At 46.9% G+C, this 15621-nt stretch overlaps 1 protein-coding gene across 1 annotated transcript in view; it reads left to right on the top strand.

The window, feature by feature from the left end:
• LOC147124458 (calcium/calmodulin-dependent protein kinase type IV-like) overlaps positions 1-10175 on the top strand; it is a 418574-nt gene extending 408399 nt beyond the window's left edge. Inside the window, exon 11 of the mRNA XM_085987367.1 lies at positions 9408-10175. Within this exon, the coding sequence (XP_085843493.1) occupies positions 9408-9905 (498 nt within the window). The 3' untranslated portion in view covers positions 9906-10175. The remainder of the gene's footprint in view (positions 1-9407) is intronic.
• The last annotated feature ends 5446 nt before the right edge of the window (positions 10176-15621 follow it).

Raw genomic sequence — 15621 nt, 5'->3', positions numbered from 1 at the left:
CCCAGCCTCTGACATGCTCCAGTTCAATTTCTGGTCAATGGTAACTCTTAGCATATTGATGGTGGGGGTTCAGTGATGGTAATGCCATTGACTGTCATGGGGAGGTGGTTATGCTTCCTCTTGTTGAAGATGGTCATTGCCTGACACTTGTGTGGCGCAAATGTTACTTGCCACTTATCTTCCTGCATGTGGGCATGGACTGCTTCATTATCTGAGGAATTGCGAATGGTGCTGAACACTGTGCAATCATCAGTGAACAGCCCCACTTCTGGCATTATGATGGAGGAAAGCTTATTGAAGAATAGCTGAAGATCGTTGAGCTTAGGATGCTGCCTTGAGGAACTCCTACAGCAATGTCGTGGGACTGAGATGATTGGCCAACAACGGCCACAACCATCTTCCTTTGTACCAAATATGGCTCCAGGCACTGGAGAGTTTTCCCCTGATCCCCATTGACTTCAGTTTTATTAGGGCTCCATGTTGCATCTGTCAAATGGTACCTTGATGTCAAGGGCAGTCATTCTTACCTCACCTCTGGAATTTAGCGCTTGTGTCCATGTTTGGACCAAGGCTGTAATGAGTCTATTTTAACTTTCAGAAACCATTTGACGAAGTTCCAGATGAAAGACTTTTCATAGAATCATAGAATGATACAACACAGAGGGAGGCAATTTGGCTCATCGTACCTGTGCCAGCACTTTGGTAGAGCTATCCAATTATTACCACATGCCTGCTTTTTCCCCGTAGCCCTATAACTCTTTTCCCAACAAGTATTTACCCAATTTTCTTTTGAATGTTACTGTTGAATCTGCTTCCAGGCAGTGCATTCCAGATCATAACAACTCGCTGTGTAAAAAATTGTTTCCTCATGTTGCCTCTGGTTCTTTTGCCAATCACCTGTGTCCTCTGGTTATCAACCCTCTGCTACTGGAAACAGTTTCTCCTTATTTACTCTATCAAAACCATTCATGATTTTGAACACCTCTATCAAATCTCCTCTTAACCTTCTCTGGAACAACCCCAGCTTCTCCAGTCTCTCCACATAACTGAAGTCCTCACCCCTGGTACCATTCTAGTAAATCTCTTCTGCACCCTATCCTTCCTAAAGTGTGGTGCACAGAACTGAACACAATACTCCAGCTGAGGCTTAACCAGTGTTTTATAAAGGTTCAGCATAACTTCCTTGCTTTTGTACCCTATTCCTCTATTAATAAAGCCAAGGAGCCCATATGTTTTTTTTAACAGCCTTCTCAACTTGTCCTGCCATCTTCAAAGATCTGTGTACATACACCCCCAGGGCTCACTGTTCCTGCAGCCCCTTTAAAATTGTACCATTTAGTTCATATTGTCTCTCCTCATTCTTCCTACCAAAATATATCACTTTGCACTTCTCTGCATTACATTTTCATCTGCCATGTGTCTGCCCATTTCACCAGTCAGTCTATGTCCTCTTGAAGTCTGTTACTGTCCTCCTCATTGTTTACTACATTTCTGAGTTTTGTATCTTCTGCAAACTTTGAAATTGTGCCCTGTATACCCAACTAAACTAAAAACCTCAAGAATCCAAATGGAACATGGGATAAGTAACTGGTTAAAAACTAGAAATGGAGAGTTCTCGTAAGTGGTGTAGTCAGATTGAGAAAAATATTGAGTGATCTTTAAGTGACTGTTTGTACCCTATTGTTTTTGATGTATATAAATGAACCTGATAACAAAACCAACAGTAAGCAAGTCAAATTTGCTGCAAGAAAGAAATAACTTACATTTACATAGCACCCTTCACATCCTCAGGACATACCAACGTACCTCACAACCAATGAAGTACTTTTGAAGTGTACCCACTGTTGTAATGTAGGCAAACATAGCAGTAAATTTGCATACAGCAAGGATCCACTTGCCAGGACAACAGGAGAACTCCTGCTCTTCTTCAAATAGTGCTATGCATTCTTTGACATCCACCAGAGAGAGCATACAGGGCCTCAGTTTAACGTCTCATCCAAAAGATGGCACCTCCGCCTGTGGAACACTCCCTCCAGGTGTCAGCCTAGAGTATATGCTTAAGTGTTTGGAATGGGGCTTAACCCAATGATCTTTTGGCACGCTCGCCTGGCAGAACATACATAAAAAGAACACCAGAATCCGAGTCCTGGGTAATTCTCAGACCTCCTGCTGCACTCCCATTCCACTTAGTGGCAGGAGTGTGCCGGAAAGCTGATGGAAATTTGACGGCTGAGTGATGTGCCTCAATAATTCCGAGACTCGATGTTAGCGAAACAAAACAAGGCTTTTATTAACTTAGAACGTAACACGTAAGAGAGAGAGATATCTTCCTTCTGGAGACTGAGGCCAGGCTGAGCTAGCTTACAAAAGGGGCCAGGTATGGGCGGAGCCCTACACACACAGCACATTCCAGCACATTCCAATAAACAATACAATGAGGACTGGGGGAAGGGAAATGACACTGAAACCGACCACAGTCACAGGCAGTGATGAATGGAATATTTCATCACATTCACCCCTTCTATAGATTTAGTCTGTTCGGGGGTTTGATAGTCCTCTGCGACCGACGTGGCTGTTGTGGTGCCGCGGGTGTCGGCTGGGTGTCCCCGGTAGTCTCCTGGGTCTCTGCCGGGGGTGCCGCCAGGGTTGTTGAAGGGGTAGTTGGTGGGGGTGCCGTTGGTCGATGTTCTTCCGGGGGTGATGAAAGAGTAGTGGGTGGGTAAGAGTTGCTGTGATCGTTGTTGCTGCTATTGCCGTGGTTGTTGTCGATGCCGGCTGGGGCGACGTCTTTTATGGACACGGTGTCCTCCCTTCCGTCGGCGTGCCGGACATATGCGTATTGGGGGTTGGCGTGGAGTAGGTGTACTGGCTCCACGAGAGGGTCCGTCTTGTGGCCCCTCACATGCCTTCGCACGAGTACCGGACCTGGGGTGGAGAGCCATGACGGCATGGATACGCCTGAGGTGGATTTCCGGGGAAAGACAAACATTCGTTCATGAGGCGTGGCATTAGTGGCCGTACACAATAGCGACCGTATCGAATGGAGCACATCCGAGAGGACTTCCTGCCAGCGGGAGGTAGGGAGGCCCTTGGTCCTTAGAGCTAGAGTGACTGCTTTCCATACTGTCCCGTTCTCTCGCTCCACTTGGCCGTTACCCCGGGGGTTGTAGCTGGTGGTACGGCTCGTGGCGATCCCCTTGGACAGCATGTACTGGCGTAGCTCTTCACTCATGAAGGACGCCCCCCTATCCGTATGGATGTAGCTCGGCATACCGAACAGGCAGAACAGGCTGTTGAGGCATTTAATGACCGTGGCGCTGGTCATGTCTGGGCAGGGGAAGGCGAATGGGAACCGGGAGTATTCGTCCACAATGTTCAGGAAGTAAACATTGCGGTCGACGGACGGGAGGGGGCCCTTGAAATCTAAGCTGAGCCGCTCAAAGGGCCGTGTAGCTTTGATTAAGTGGGCTCTATCTGGGCGGTAGAACCGAGGCTTGCACTCAGCGCAAGTGCGGCAGTTCCTGGACAGAGACCGAACTTCCTCAATCGAGTAGGGTAAGTTACGGGACTTTATGAAGTGGAACAGCCGCGTGACCCCTGGGTGGCAGAGGTCGTTGTGGAGGGTCTGTAGCCGATCCCCGGTGGCGCTGGCACACATCCCTCGTGAGAGGGCGTCAGGGGATTCGTTAAGGGCCCCTGGCCGGTAAATGATGTCGTACTCGAAGGTGGAGAGCTCGATCCGCCACCTAAGAATCTTATCATTTTTAATCTTCCCCCTCTGTTTATTATTGAACATAAACGCTACCGACCGCTGGTCGGTAAGTAGGGTGAAGCGTTTGCCGGCTAGGTAGTGGCGCCAGTGGCGCACTGCCTCCACGATGGCTTGGGCCTCCTTTTCCACGGAGGAGTGTCTGATCTCGGGCCCTTGGAGGGTCCTCGAGAAGAAAGCTACGGGCCGCCCCGCCTGGTTGAGGGTGGCCGCCAAGGCGAAGTCAGACGCATCACTTTCCACTTGAAATGGAGTGTTCTCGTCCACTGCCTGTAGCGTGGCCCGCTCAATATCCTGCTTAATGCTTTTGAAGGGGGCATGGGCCTCAGCAGAGAGCGGAAAAGAGGATGCTTTCAAGAGGGGGCGGGCTTTGTCGGAGTAGTTGGGGACCCATTGGGAATAATAAGAAAATAACCCCAGGCACCTTTTCAGGGCTTTGGGAGTGTTGGGCAGGGGCAGCTCCCGTAGGGGGCGCAATCGGTCGGGGTCTGGTCCGATTTCCCCATTCTCCACCACGCTGCCTAGTATGCAGAGGCGCATGGTGTTGAAACGCACTTGTCCTCGTTGTAGGTGAGGTTGAGTTTTTGTGCGGTTTCCAGGAACCTCTCGAGGTTCGAGTCGTGATCCTGCTGATTGTGGCCGCAGATGGTGACGTTGTCGAGGTAGGGGAAGGTTGCCTGCAAGTGGTGGTCATCGACCATGCGGTCCATCTCCCTCTGAAAAACCGAGACCCCATTCGTCACCCCAAAGGGGACTCTGAGGAATTGGTAGAGGCGTCCGTTCGCCTCGAAGGCGGTGTACGGGCGGTCCTCTGGTCTGATAGGGAGCTGGTGGTACGCTGACTTGAGGTCGATGGTGGAGAACACCCGGTATTGGGCGATTTGGTTCACCATTTCTGATATGCGGGGTAGCGGGTAGGCGTCTAGTTGGGTGTACCTGTTGATCGTTTGACTATAGTCGATCACCATCTGTTTCTTCTCGCTACCCCTTACCACTACCACTTGGGCGCGCCACGGGCTGTTGCTGCGTTCAATAATGCGCTCTTTCAGGAGCCTGTCTACCTCGGTCGCGATAAACCGCCTGTCCTCCCAGCTGTACCTCCTGCTTTTGGTCGCTATTGGCCGGCAGTTAGGGGTAAGGTTCGCGAATAGCGAAGGCGGCTTTACCTTCAGGGTAGCCAGACCGCACACTGTGAGGGGCGGCTGGGACCCACCGTACTTGAGCGTGATGCTTTGGTGGTTGCACTGGAAATCCAGGCCCAAGATCACGCTCGCACATAGGTTCTTCATGATTAATACTTTAAAATTATCGTATACAGTTCCGTTAACGCCCAATTGTACAGTGCAGTAACCCAGAATGGTCGATGTCTGGGTTTTATCAGCCATAGAGATGGTACCCTGAGCAGGGACCACCTTTAGGGAGAGTTGCTGTGCCAGTTCAGGGTGGATAAAACTCTCCGTGCTTCCACTGTCAATTAAACATTTAACCCGGCACCCGTTTACCTCGATGTCCACCATTGATTTGGATAGCGGGTGCGGCCTGGTCTGGTCCACTGTGACCGATGCCACTGTAGGGCTCTGATCGATACAAGATGGCGTCCACGCTGTCTGCTCATAAGATGGCGGACCCCACGAGGTCGGGCAAGATGGCGTCCAAGATGGCCGCTCCCACGGCGCACACGCGGCGGTGGCGGGTTTTCCAGCGGTTGGTTTTCCGGCGGGGTTCCCTCTGCACACCTTCCCGAAGTGCCCCTTCTTACCGCACTTAAAGCAGGTGGTGCCTTTCGCCGGGCACAGGTTTCTGGTGTGTTTTGGCTGCCCGCAGAAGTAGCAGTTGGGTCCCTGACGCGTCGCGGCTGTCGTAGGGCTTCTGGGGGGAGAGCGGGGCCCCGCCGGTGTCGGGCTGCCGGGCGGGGAAGATGCCTTCCAAGATGGCGGCGCCCTCGGTGCACACGTGGCGGCGTGGACGGCGCGGGCTGAAGAGTAGGCGTCCGAGTTTCTCTGGGCCACATCCAGGGATCGCGCGGTGTCCGCAGCCTGTTTCAGGTCCAACCTCGTTTTTTCCAGCAGTCTTTGCCAGATGTAAGTGGAGCTGAGGCCTGTGATAAAGGCATCGCGAACAAGCTCGTCAGTGTACACTGCGGCTTTTACATCTCGGCACTTGCAGTCTTTGCCAAGCATTTTCAGGGTGCTTAGGAACTCCTCCACCGATTCCCCAGGTCGCTGTGCGCGAGTAGCGAGCAGATGCCTAGCATACACCTCATTCGTAGGCTGCTGGTAATGTGCCTTTAAGATGTCGCAGGCGGCCAGGTACGTATCGGCGTCTTGGATGAGGGGGTAAACCCGGTGGCTTACCCAATTCCGCAGAATTCCGAGTCTCATCCTCGCAGCGTCCGTAGCGTCTTTGACGGCTGCGGAATTGTCCAGGAAGAATTCCATACACTCAAACCAGTGTCCGAAGCGTGCTGATGCGTCCGGAGCATGTTGATCCAAATCCAAACGTTCGGGTTTCAGGAGTTGATCCATAGTGTTGAAAAATAAGTTAATAAAATTGATGTGCCTCAATAATTCTGAGACTCGATGTTAGCGAAACAAAACAAGGCTTTTATTAACTTAGAACGTAACACGTAAGAGAGAGAGATATCTTCCTTCTGGAGACTGAGGCCAGACTGAGCTAGCTTACAAAAGGGGCCAGGTATGGGTGGAGCCCTACACACAGCACATTCCAGCACATTCCAATAAACAATACAATGAGGACTGGGGGAAGGGAAATGACACTGAAACCGACCACAGTCACAGGCAGTGATGAATGGAATATTTCATCACACTGAGTATGTAGCAAAAGAGCTGTAAAGGATTTGAATCAGTTATGTAATTGACCAGATGCATTGGTAATAATATTTAATATTGTTAAATGCATGGTATGACAGAATGTGGAACATAAATATACAATGAATTAAACTGAATTAACTCAATGAGGGCTTGAAATTAATGGGCTGGGGTGGTAGGGCATAAAGCAGATGGATTGCCAATGGGGGGTGGGGCTGACAGGAATTTAGGATGGAACTCGAATCTGTCATGTTTCTTCTCCATTTACACTCCATCCAAAATTCCAATTGGCGGTAGGAGGAGGTGGGCAAATCTTCCTCCTGTTCCCCTTTCATCTAGGCGAAACTTTATGGCTGTGTCTAGTAGCATTTTCAGACTGAGAGCTTGCGTAGGTCCTATACTGGGCCTTATGAAAACCCCAAGGGGGTTATTTTTGTGAAAGGGTGAAAACAGGTGCTAAATGGGTGCTATGCTAATAAGACACACCTGTTTTAAAGTCTGGTTTTAGCTCGCAATTTTGGTCCTAATTGCTGATTACCATAATTTGATCTTGCCTGGAGGCACTAAAACAGACACCTGCAGGTTTAGCACTCAAGTGCTGATTAAACACAATTTTCGTGGAGCAGTATTATGTGGGCTCCACACACCCACTTCCACTGAAGGTGTGGAGTGGGCTAGCTGACACACAGCGGCTGGTTTAAGAATGGCTTAGGTACCGAGTGAGAGGGCGCACACGTTCTTGGACATGGCACTGGGGGTCCTGGTGGAAGAGATCCAGAGGAGGAGGGATGTCTGTACCCGCAGGGGGCAAGCAGTCCACCTTGCCCTCGTGGCCCTCTCTCCTGCAGCAGCTGGTGCTGCTCTGCTTGGCCTCATGTCCTCCTCCCATTCCTCCTGCAGACCAAGGGGGACCCCTGGCAAGATGCTGGTGACTAAGCACACCCTTTCTCCTGGTGACAAATATGTTGTCCAGTGAGGTAGAGTAGCACAACACTCACTCTTTTTAGGTGAAGTCCACAGAGAATTTCCAGAATAAATGTTGATAGAGCATCGGTGAAGTTTTGAAAAAGTGTCCCAGAAAGTTTCCCAATGTATTTCAAAAGTTCTCTTCAAACCTCCAGCAGCAAGTGACACCTTTAAGTAGTACTCAAAATTCTCAGCAATGACTTGTTTACTCCTGTTCAGTTGGTCACTGTTGGGAGAGTTGTTAAATGAAGCGTTATCCACCAAAATGACGCGCAGCCTCTTTAATGAGCGCTAGCAGGCAATTTAATGGTTAATCAGCCGTTACTAACGCTGGCTTCAACTCCTTTACCAAGGTGGTTTCTCGCACTAAACACAGGCTAAATCGGTATTGCCGCTTAAGACCCCATCTTGGCCACCTCTTTAGCGCCTAAAGTATTCGGCCAAAATCGGCACCCAAGACTTTGCAAAACAAAGGTGAGCAGTTACAGGAAACTTTGTGCTATCCGGCACCGACAGGACCGAGCTGTTGCCGTCTCATCAAAACTGCCGGACAAACCAGCGCTAATGTTGAAACATACAGAGATTTTGAGCTCCGTATCTGGCAACAAACCCTGTTGCTTAGCAACAGCTTCTAAAGAGTCGGCCGTACCTTGCAAGCATCTCTGTAGCTTAGCAACAGCTTCAGCGAGACCTTGCAGAGCCTGACTGGTGAAAAAAAAGCAACGAAAAGAAAAAAAACCTAACTAAACGGCTCCTGATTTTTGCCAGTGGCTCGAGCATTCCGGAAAGTTAACCTCCGGATAAACCAAAGTTTCCTGTATTTCAAAAAGATGCCTGTTTGCGTACTTAAGAACATTAAAAAAAAATTGGTTCCTATTTTCTTCAGCTGTTGGTGCCCACCCGTCAGAATACCTGCCATGACCATAGTAATGACCCAATCCCTGCAATTTTGGATGAGGTTAATATCCTATCAAGCTGGCCTCTGGGAGTCCCGCTCTGCCACACTACCACCATCAAGGCAGGATTGCCAATGGCGGGCCCGGAGGATTGAAAGAGACTTAGAAGTGGTTGTAGTTATATCATATTCAAAACCCTTAGAATGTGGCTAAGCTATTAAAAAAGTCTACTGGACTACTAGGAAGTGAATTTCTCTAGAGGATCTCCCACTTTGTAACTTTAACAGAGGAGCTGCGGAAACCCCGGAGAAATGCCCTCCCTTGTAAATTGTTACTGCATGCCTTCACATCCCTGCAGCAGTGCTGGATATTCTGCCCTCAAACTTTAAGCTCCTGTTAAATGGCTTCTATTTGATGAACAAATTATGAGTTCTATGGTTGAGTTGGTTGAGTAAGTCACAGGAAATTTGTTGTCAAACACATAGAAGTCTGAAAATTATTGTCATATGAATACCTAATGTGCTCCTATGAAAATCCTTAACTTTTATTTTAAATATACTAATGCATCTGTTAAAATAGTGAGAGGAATTTGATATGATCATGTTAAGCATTTGTATGATGACATCACTCACAGTAATTTCCTACATTCATTGCTGTTGTGCTATCCGTTTGAGATATTTAGTTAAAAAGATCATTTGACTGCAAGTTATACGCTTTAAGTTAGTAGAAATTTGCAGTTCTGTTTTTTCAACAGTACAAGGAAGTGGGAATGAGTCCTTTTACTATTCAGGCAGCAAATGTTAACAGAATCGGTTTCCCTGCTATTTCACATTTTTGTGTCAACACTATTGTGGAATAACATTCTAGTATTTTTATGTAAGCTTGTGTCACATATTCAATATGCTGCCTTACAGTAACTCAATAGGAATGATGTTTTTCTCTCAACAGGCTGCAGTAAAAGCTGTAGTGGCATCCAGTCGTCTTGGAAATGCAAGTAGCCACACCAGCATTCAAAATAGCAGCACTGATCCCAATGACTCATCTTTCCAGCAGAATGAAGCAATACAAGATGAAAACAATCAAGATTCACAAAAACGAGTGGAAGGTGATGTGCCTCTAATAATCGCTGATGATGTCAGCGCTGGTGATATAAGCGCTGGTGATGTCAGCGCCGCTGATACAAACGCTGGTGATATGAACGCTGGTGATGTCAGCGCCGCTGACACAAACGCTGGTGATATAAGTGCTGGCGATATAAGCGCTAGTGATATAAGCGCTGGTAATGTCAGTGCTGGTAATGTCAGCAAAGGTGATGTCAGTATATCACAAGTACAGGAAATGTCTGTCAGTACATCACAAGTACAGGAAATGTCACAAGAACAAGAAGATGCTAAAGAAGAATGTATCAGGAAGGATGATGGCGAGGGTGATGCACAGGAACCGTAATGTATGCACAGTCCTTCACAGGAATTGTATCATATACAACAAGAGAAAATAGTGGGACCTATGCCATAGGTCATCTTTATGAATACTGATATGAAACCTATCTTTACTGCACCAGTCGTTTAAAATGTATGCTGTGCATGAAAGGCCGATGATGTGGCTTAATTTTCATGTTGGTTTAATAATGGCTAACTGATGTCCAGGTTGGTAATGATGAAAGTTCCACTGTATTTTCTTGCATGCAACTGTTTCATTAAAAGAAATCTGAATGGCTTGCATAGTGCAGAATGTTATTAAAGTTTAAAAATGTGTGCTCACTATACTGCATAGCGTTCAGCAGAATTTCAGTCTACTGTCAGCTTGAAGACTTCCAGCTGAATTTATGTCTGTTTTATGTTTTACATATAAAGTTGTGTTGAAGTAAATCAGTACAATGTTCTTCAAACTAGTTTCTTCTGTGAGGTATTCTATGCTTACTTTTGTTATTAGTAATATTTAAAAGCACACACATTTTCATTGTCGTTTTGCACCATAGCTTTTCTCATTCATCGTTAATTAAAGAGGAGACTTTGGGGCAGTTCAAGCAGTTTACTCTGTTTAACTTACAAGCTGCAATGGATCACTCCATCTCCTAAATCATTCCATAAACATAAGACAAAAGGTGTAAAGGAACAGAAACACTGACATTCAGTAAGTTTTCAGTGACTTAGTTCTATAGCCATCAGAGACAAAAGTGTTAATATGGCTTTCTCATTACTTTTAGCACCAGTTCAAATGAAATTAAATTGCAATAAAAAAGGCATTGATCATTTGCAACAGTGTACACATTAAATATGAGTGATGTGTGTAATGCATTTTATATTTACTTTGAAAAAACAGGCATATTTATTTAGAGGCTTTTGCCTCAATATAATTGTTGATAATCTTTAAGTGTTTCCAGATATATAGCATTTGCTCTCTTTCACTGTCAGAATCATTAATCTTGATTAAATTTAAGATGCAACATACTGATGGTTTCAAACTGGAAATATGTCATGAACGCTTGTCTGCATATGAAATATATTGAGTGTCTTTTTCAGTATTTGTAATAGAACAATCCAGTGCATGTTATACGGAACAATGTTATGGAACATTTTTAACAAATACTGGCATGATGACTAGGTATTAATATAATAAATACAGTGAAGCTAATCAAAGACTGTTTTTGCTACCCAATTCCAACCATAGAGTTTATTTGTATTCATACTGGTGATCAGAATGTTACAATCAAGTGCTATATTAATAATTAAATATAGTCTGGCAATATGCCAGATGTTTATTTTATTGCATCACAGATTGGGAAATCTGTCTCTATGGGGGCAATTTTCTCAGCCCCGAGGAGGTGGGTTTGGAGGTGGGAAAATCGCAAAGAATGAGTGCGGATTCGGAACCCGCCTCTGCGCAATTTTGCCGGTGCCGGTTTTGCCGGGGTGGGAAACAGTCCCACCTCCAGCAGGCCAGAGAGGTTGTTAAGAGCCTTAAATGGATGTTAAGGGTCTCTAATCCTATTTTGAGAGGCCCTCGTTATTTTTCAACATTTCCAGCGTGTTCCACGATCCTCCTAAACCACGCCAGCTAAACCTGGCGGGTTGACAAGTGGATTGCCTCCTCACAGCTGCAGCTCCACCATTAAAACAGAGCTATCATCAGGGATTAGTTGCAGGTGGCAGAATTTTGCTTTAAAAGGTCTTTCAGCACTTTTAGCAGGCCTTCCTAAGTCGGAGGTGCTGCAGCTTCTATCTATCAACTGTGGGACCTCCCTTGGAAGACCCTCTCCCCGCTTGGAATGAGCGCTTCCCCAACGGAGCCATCTGCAAGCAGCATGGGAACCATTCATTTCCTTTCACCATGGACATCAGATTCGGATGAGGAGCATCCACGGTGGCAGCAGAACCAGGCAGCTCAGCAGTAGGAGGCCCAACCTCCTGCTCAGCCACCTGATGCTGCACAGGGCAGAAGGCGCCAGCGCATCGAGGCACCTCGCCGCAGGAGATACCCCCAACAGAGGGTTTACAGACAGAGGATGTGCTACCTCAACATGAGTGAGCAGCAGTGCCAAAGGAGGCTAAGACTTTTGCGAGAGGTTGTCTGAGAAATCTGCGGACTGCTGCAGCAAGACCTGGTGCCCAGAGGAATGGATGGACACCCTTTACCAGTGGCTGTCAAAGTCACCACCGCACTCAACTTCTTTGCCTCAGGCTCCTTCCAGGGATCATCAGCGGCATCTCCCAGTCGGCCGCCCACAGTTGCATCACGCAGGTTACCGATGCCCTTTTCGCAAAGGCGCACAATTACATCCAGTTCTCAAGGGATCAAGCAAGTGTAACCGTGCGTTCGGTTGGCTTTGCAAATATGGCAGGCTTGCCAATGGTGCAGGGCGTCATAGACTGCACACATGTGGCCTTAGGGCACCCCATCACAACCCAGCTATCTGGAGGCCAGCTAACGAGGCTGAAGAGCGCTACATCACCAGCCACATTTCGACCAGGTCCATCATCGAGCAAACCATTGAGTTGTTGAAGATGGGCTTCCGATACCTTGACCGATCAGGTGGAGCCCTGCAGTATTCACCATACAGGGTCTCCAGAATGGTCATGGTCTGTTGTGCACTGCACAACATGGCACAGCGTCGTGGCTTGCAGCTTCCTGCTGAGCAAGTGGCTCAGTTCCAGGCCTCCTCAGATCAGGAGGAGGAGGAGCAGGAGGAGGACCGAGCGCCGGTCTATTGACCAGCAGCTGCAGCAGCACACGAGCACATGGCTGCCCGTGATGCAAGAGATGCACTTATCCTGGCCAGATTTGTATAGGTTGCCCATGTTGGCACATGTCCTTGGCTTCATCTTAAGACATCATTGACAATGGACATGACTATCTGGCCTCCTTTCACTCTGGCCACCAACCTGACAACGCAAGTGTCACAGAGCCCGCAATGTGGAGCTCCCTAAGGTGAAAGAACAGATGCCATCACGCCAACATTTTGCCATCACATCATTTTAATGCTTTCCAAAAGGGATGGCATTTCATCAATACACATAAACATTCACCCAATCTGCACACAGATCTGGAGGTTATATCCCTTGCCGGCTGGACCCACACAGCCTTGGTTTCTTTGGGAGGCCTCTTCCTCCCAGATGAAGGGAAGAGCACCTCCCTGCTAGCTCTCACCCCCTCAACCAAGATTTCCAGCGCTTCATCCGAGAACATTGGGGAGGCCCTTGCCTTGGAATTGGACAAAGTGGTTTCTCAAGATATGTTGCAGGTGGTGCAGCATTGACAGAAATCCAATGGAATGATCCAAGGCAGAAAGCAACCCTTAAATGAGGCTGGAAAAGTGATGTCAGCAGAGGTGAGTTTCAGTCCCAAAACACTAATTGACCAAGGGCATCCCACACCTCTGAAAACAACTGGCCAATCAGGGGAAAATCGCAGTTTTTTCAAACTTACTATCAGTGGAGGCAGGTGACGTAAGAAAATTACTAGGCACTTAGTCTGAGTATTAAACAAGGCTTTAATCAACTGTTTTTCAACATGGAGATCTAGTTGTGTCCTTCACTAGTTCCTGTTAAAGAATGTCCTGAGCAAGCTGGGCCCATGCCCGAGTATTTATACTCTCCCTGGACAGCGCCACCAGCAGGCCACCAAGTATTATTTCATAAGTCTTTCCACATGAATGACAAGATTCATGTCAGCGGGTTTGGAACCCACCCAAACCGAAACCCGCCTCCAGTTGGAAAATCGCCCCCATAATTTTCAAGTCAAAGCCTTTGTGGCATTGCATAAGGAATTTTTAAGTCTCAGTTTTGCAATAAAATGACCTTGCAAAAGCATTTAACTAGGAGAATAGCATCCAAGCCATTCCAGATGTAAAGGGGGTAGGCAACTTGCTGGCTTAATAAAAGCATATTTTTCAAAAATACCAGGTGGATATCTTTTATTCTCTGGAAAAAGTTGGAAAATTCATAAGTACTTCAGCTAAAGTTACCATTAGAAAATTGTCACAAAGCAAACAGCTAAAGCATACCTTAAGACTAAACATTTTGTTGCACTTTATTCCTCCTTTTCAGTAAAAAGTTGTAAACTTCTTACACTGGTGCTCCATACTTTGGAACTACAGAAGTTCCAATTACATTGCAAGACCATTTTGCTACTTAACTGTCACACTCACTAACTGCCCCCAACTCCCACAATTTATTCCAAAACAATATTGGATAGAATATTTAGCAAGTACAGTGAAACATGTAAATTACAGATATCTTAGGGACTGGCATCAGCTATCCTTACTTTGGAGGTGTCCTTATTTTCAAAATGGTCATTGTATGTATCCAACAATCTTGAAGAACCAGCTGAGATTATAATCAGCAACAAAAAATGCTAAGATTCCTGTTTCATTTCAAACTTCTCTCACTTGGAACAGAGTGTAACTTCAGTAATTGTGTTTCTCAGTTCTACTCACCAACATTAGGGCAGTCACTGGACAAAAAAAGGGGGAACTATTATGACAGGTTGTGCTGGTATATTGAAGCTTCCAAAGGCAAGTTTTAGAATGGATTGAGAACATTTGGGAGGGAAAGCACAACAAGGTGTAGGAGTGAAACTGCAGTTTTCTGCTTCAGCAGTGAGTCTCCAGGAAGACTGACTAATAGCTAGGACTCACTAACCTGTCCATCACTATAGAGCAGCAGCGAGACAGAGTGATCTAGGACAGCCATCAACCTTCACTCCCCAAAGCAAAGCTCCTCAAAGAAGCAAATCCACCAATAGAAGCTGAGGGAAAAGAGACAATGGCAGGGTCAGGTAGAGAGGAGCTGCCAGCAGTCGCAGATAGGACAGCACCTCATCATAGAGTCATAACGGCACAGAAGGAGGCCATTCGACCAATCGAGTCCGTGCCGGCCCTCTGCAGAGCAATCCAGTCAGTCCCATTCCCCTGCTCTATCCCCGTAGCCCTGCAAGTTTATTTCCCTCAAGTGCCTATCCAGTCTCCCCTTAAAAACATTGTTTCCGCTTCCACCACTTCCGTCGGCAGCGAATTCCAGGTCATCACCACTTGCTGTATAAAAAAGTTTTCCTCACATCCCCCCTGTATCTCTTGCCCAAAACCTTAAATCTGTGTCCCCTAGTCCTTGTACCATCAACTAGTGGGAACAGCCTTTCCCCATCTAGCCTATCCAAACCCGTCATAATCTTGTACACCTCTATCAAATCACCCCTCAACCCTCTTTGCTCTAATGAAAACAAATCCAGCTTCTCCAACCTGCCCTTGTAGCTAAGATCCCCCATCCCCGGAACCATTCTGGTAAATCTCTGCACCCTCTCAAGGGCCTTCACATCCTTCCTAAAGTGTGGTGACCAGAACTGGACACAATACTCCAGTTGTGGCTTAACCAGCACTTTATAAAGGTTCAGCATAACTTCTCTACTTTTGCACTCAATACCTCTATTTATGAAGCCCAAGATCCCATATTTTTTGTTAACCACTCTCAACATGTCCTGCCAGCTTTCAATGTTTGCACACGCCTTCCTTGATTCAGGAGACAGTGCATGCTGATCAGTGCGAGACGGCAACAGGTTTTGTGAAACAGCATTTGTCAAATGGAGAGTTCTTTACCCAGCATCCATAGCAGAAGATAAACTGCTCTATCCCTGGGATAGAGCAGTTCAAGGATTACATCCCAGAGAT

This window comes from Somniosus microcephalus, chromosome 1 (assembly GCF_052327205.1).
Source record: "Somniosus microcephalus isolate GS21.2 chromosome 1, FLI_Smic_1.0, whole genome shotgun sequence".
Classification (NCBI taxonomy): Eukaryota; Metazoa; Chordata; class Chondrichthyes; order Squaliformes; family Somniosidae; genus Somniosus; species Somniosus microcephalus.
The sequence above is the reverse complement of the archived record's forward strand: the minus strand, read 5'-3'. Positions and strand labels throughout refer to the sequence as shown.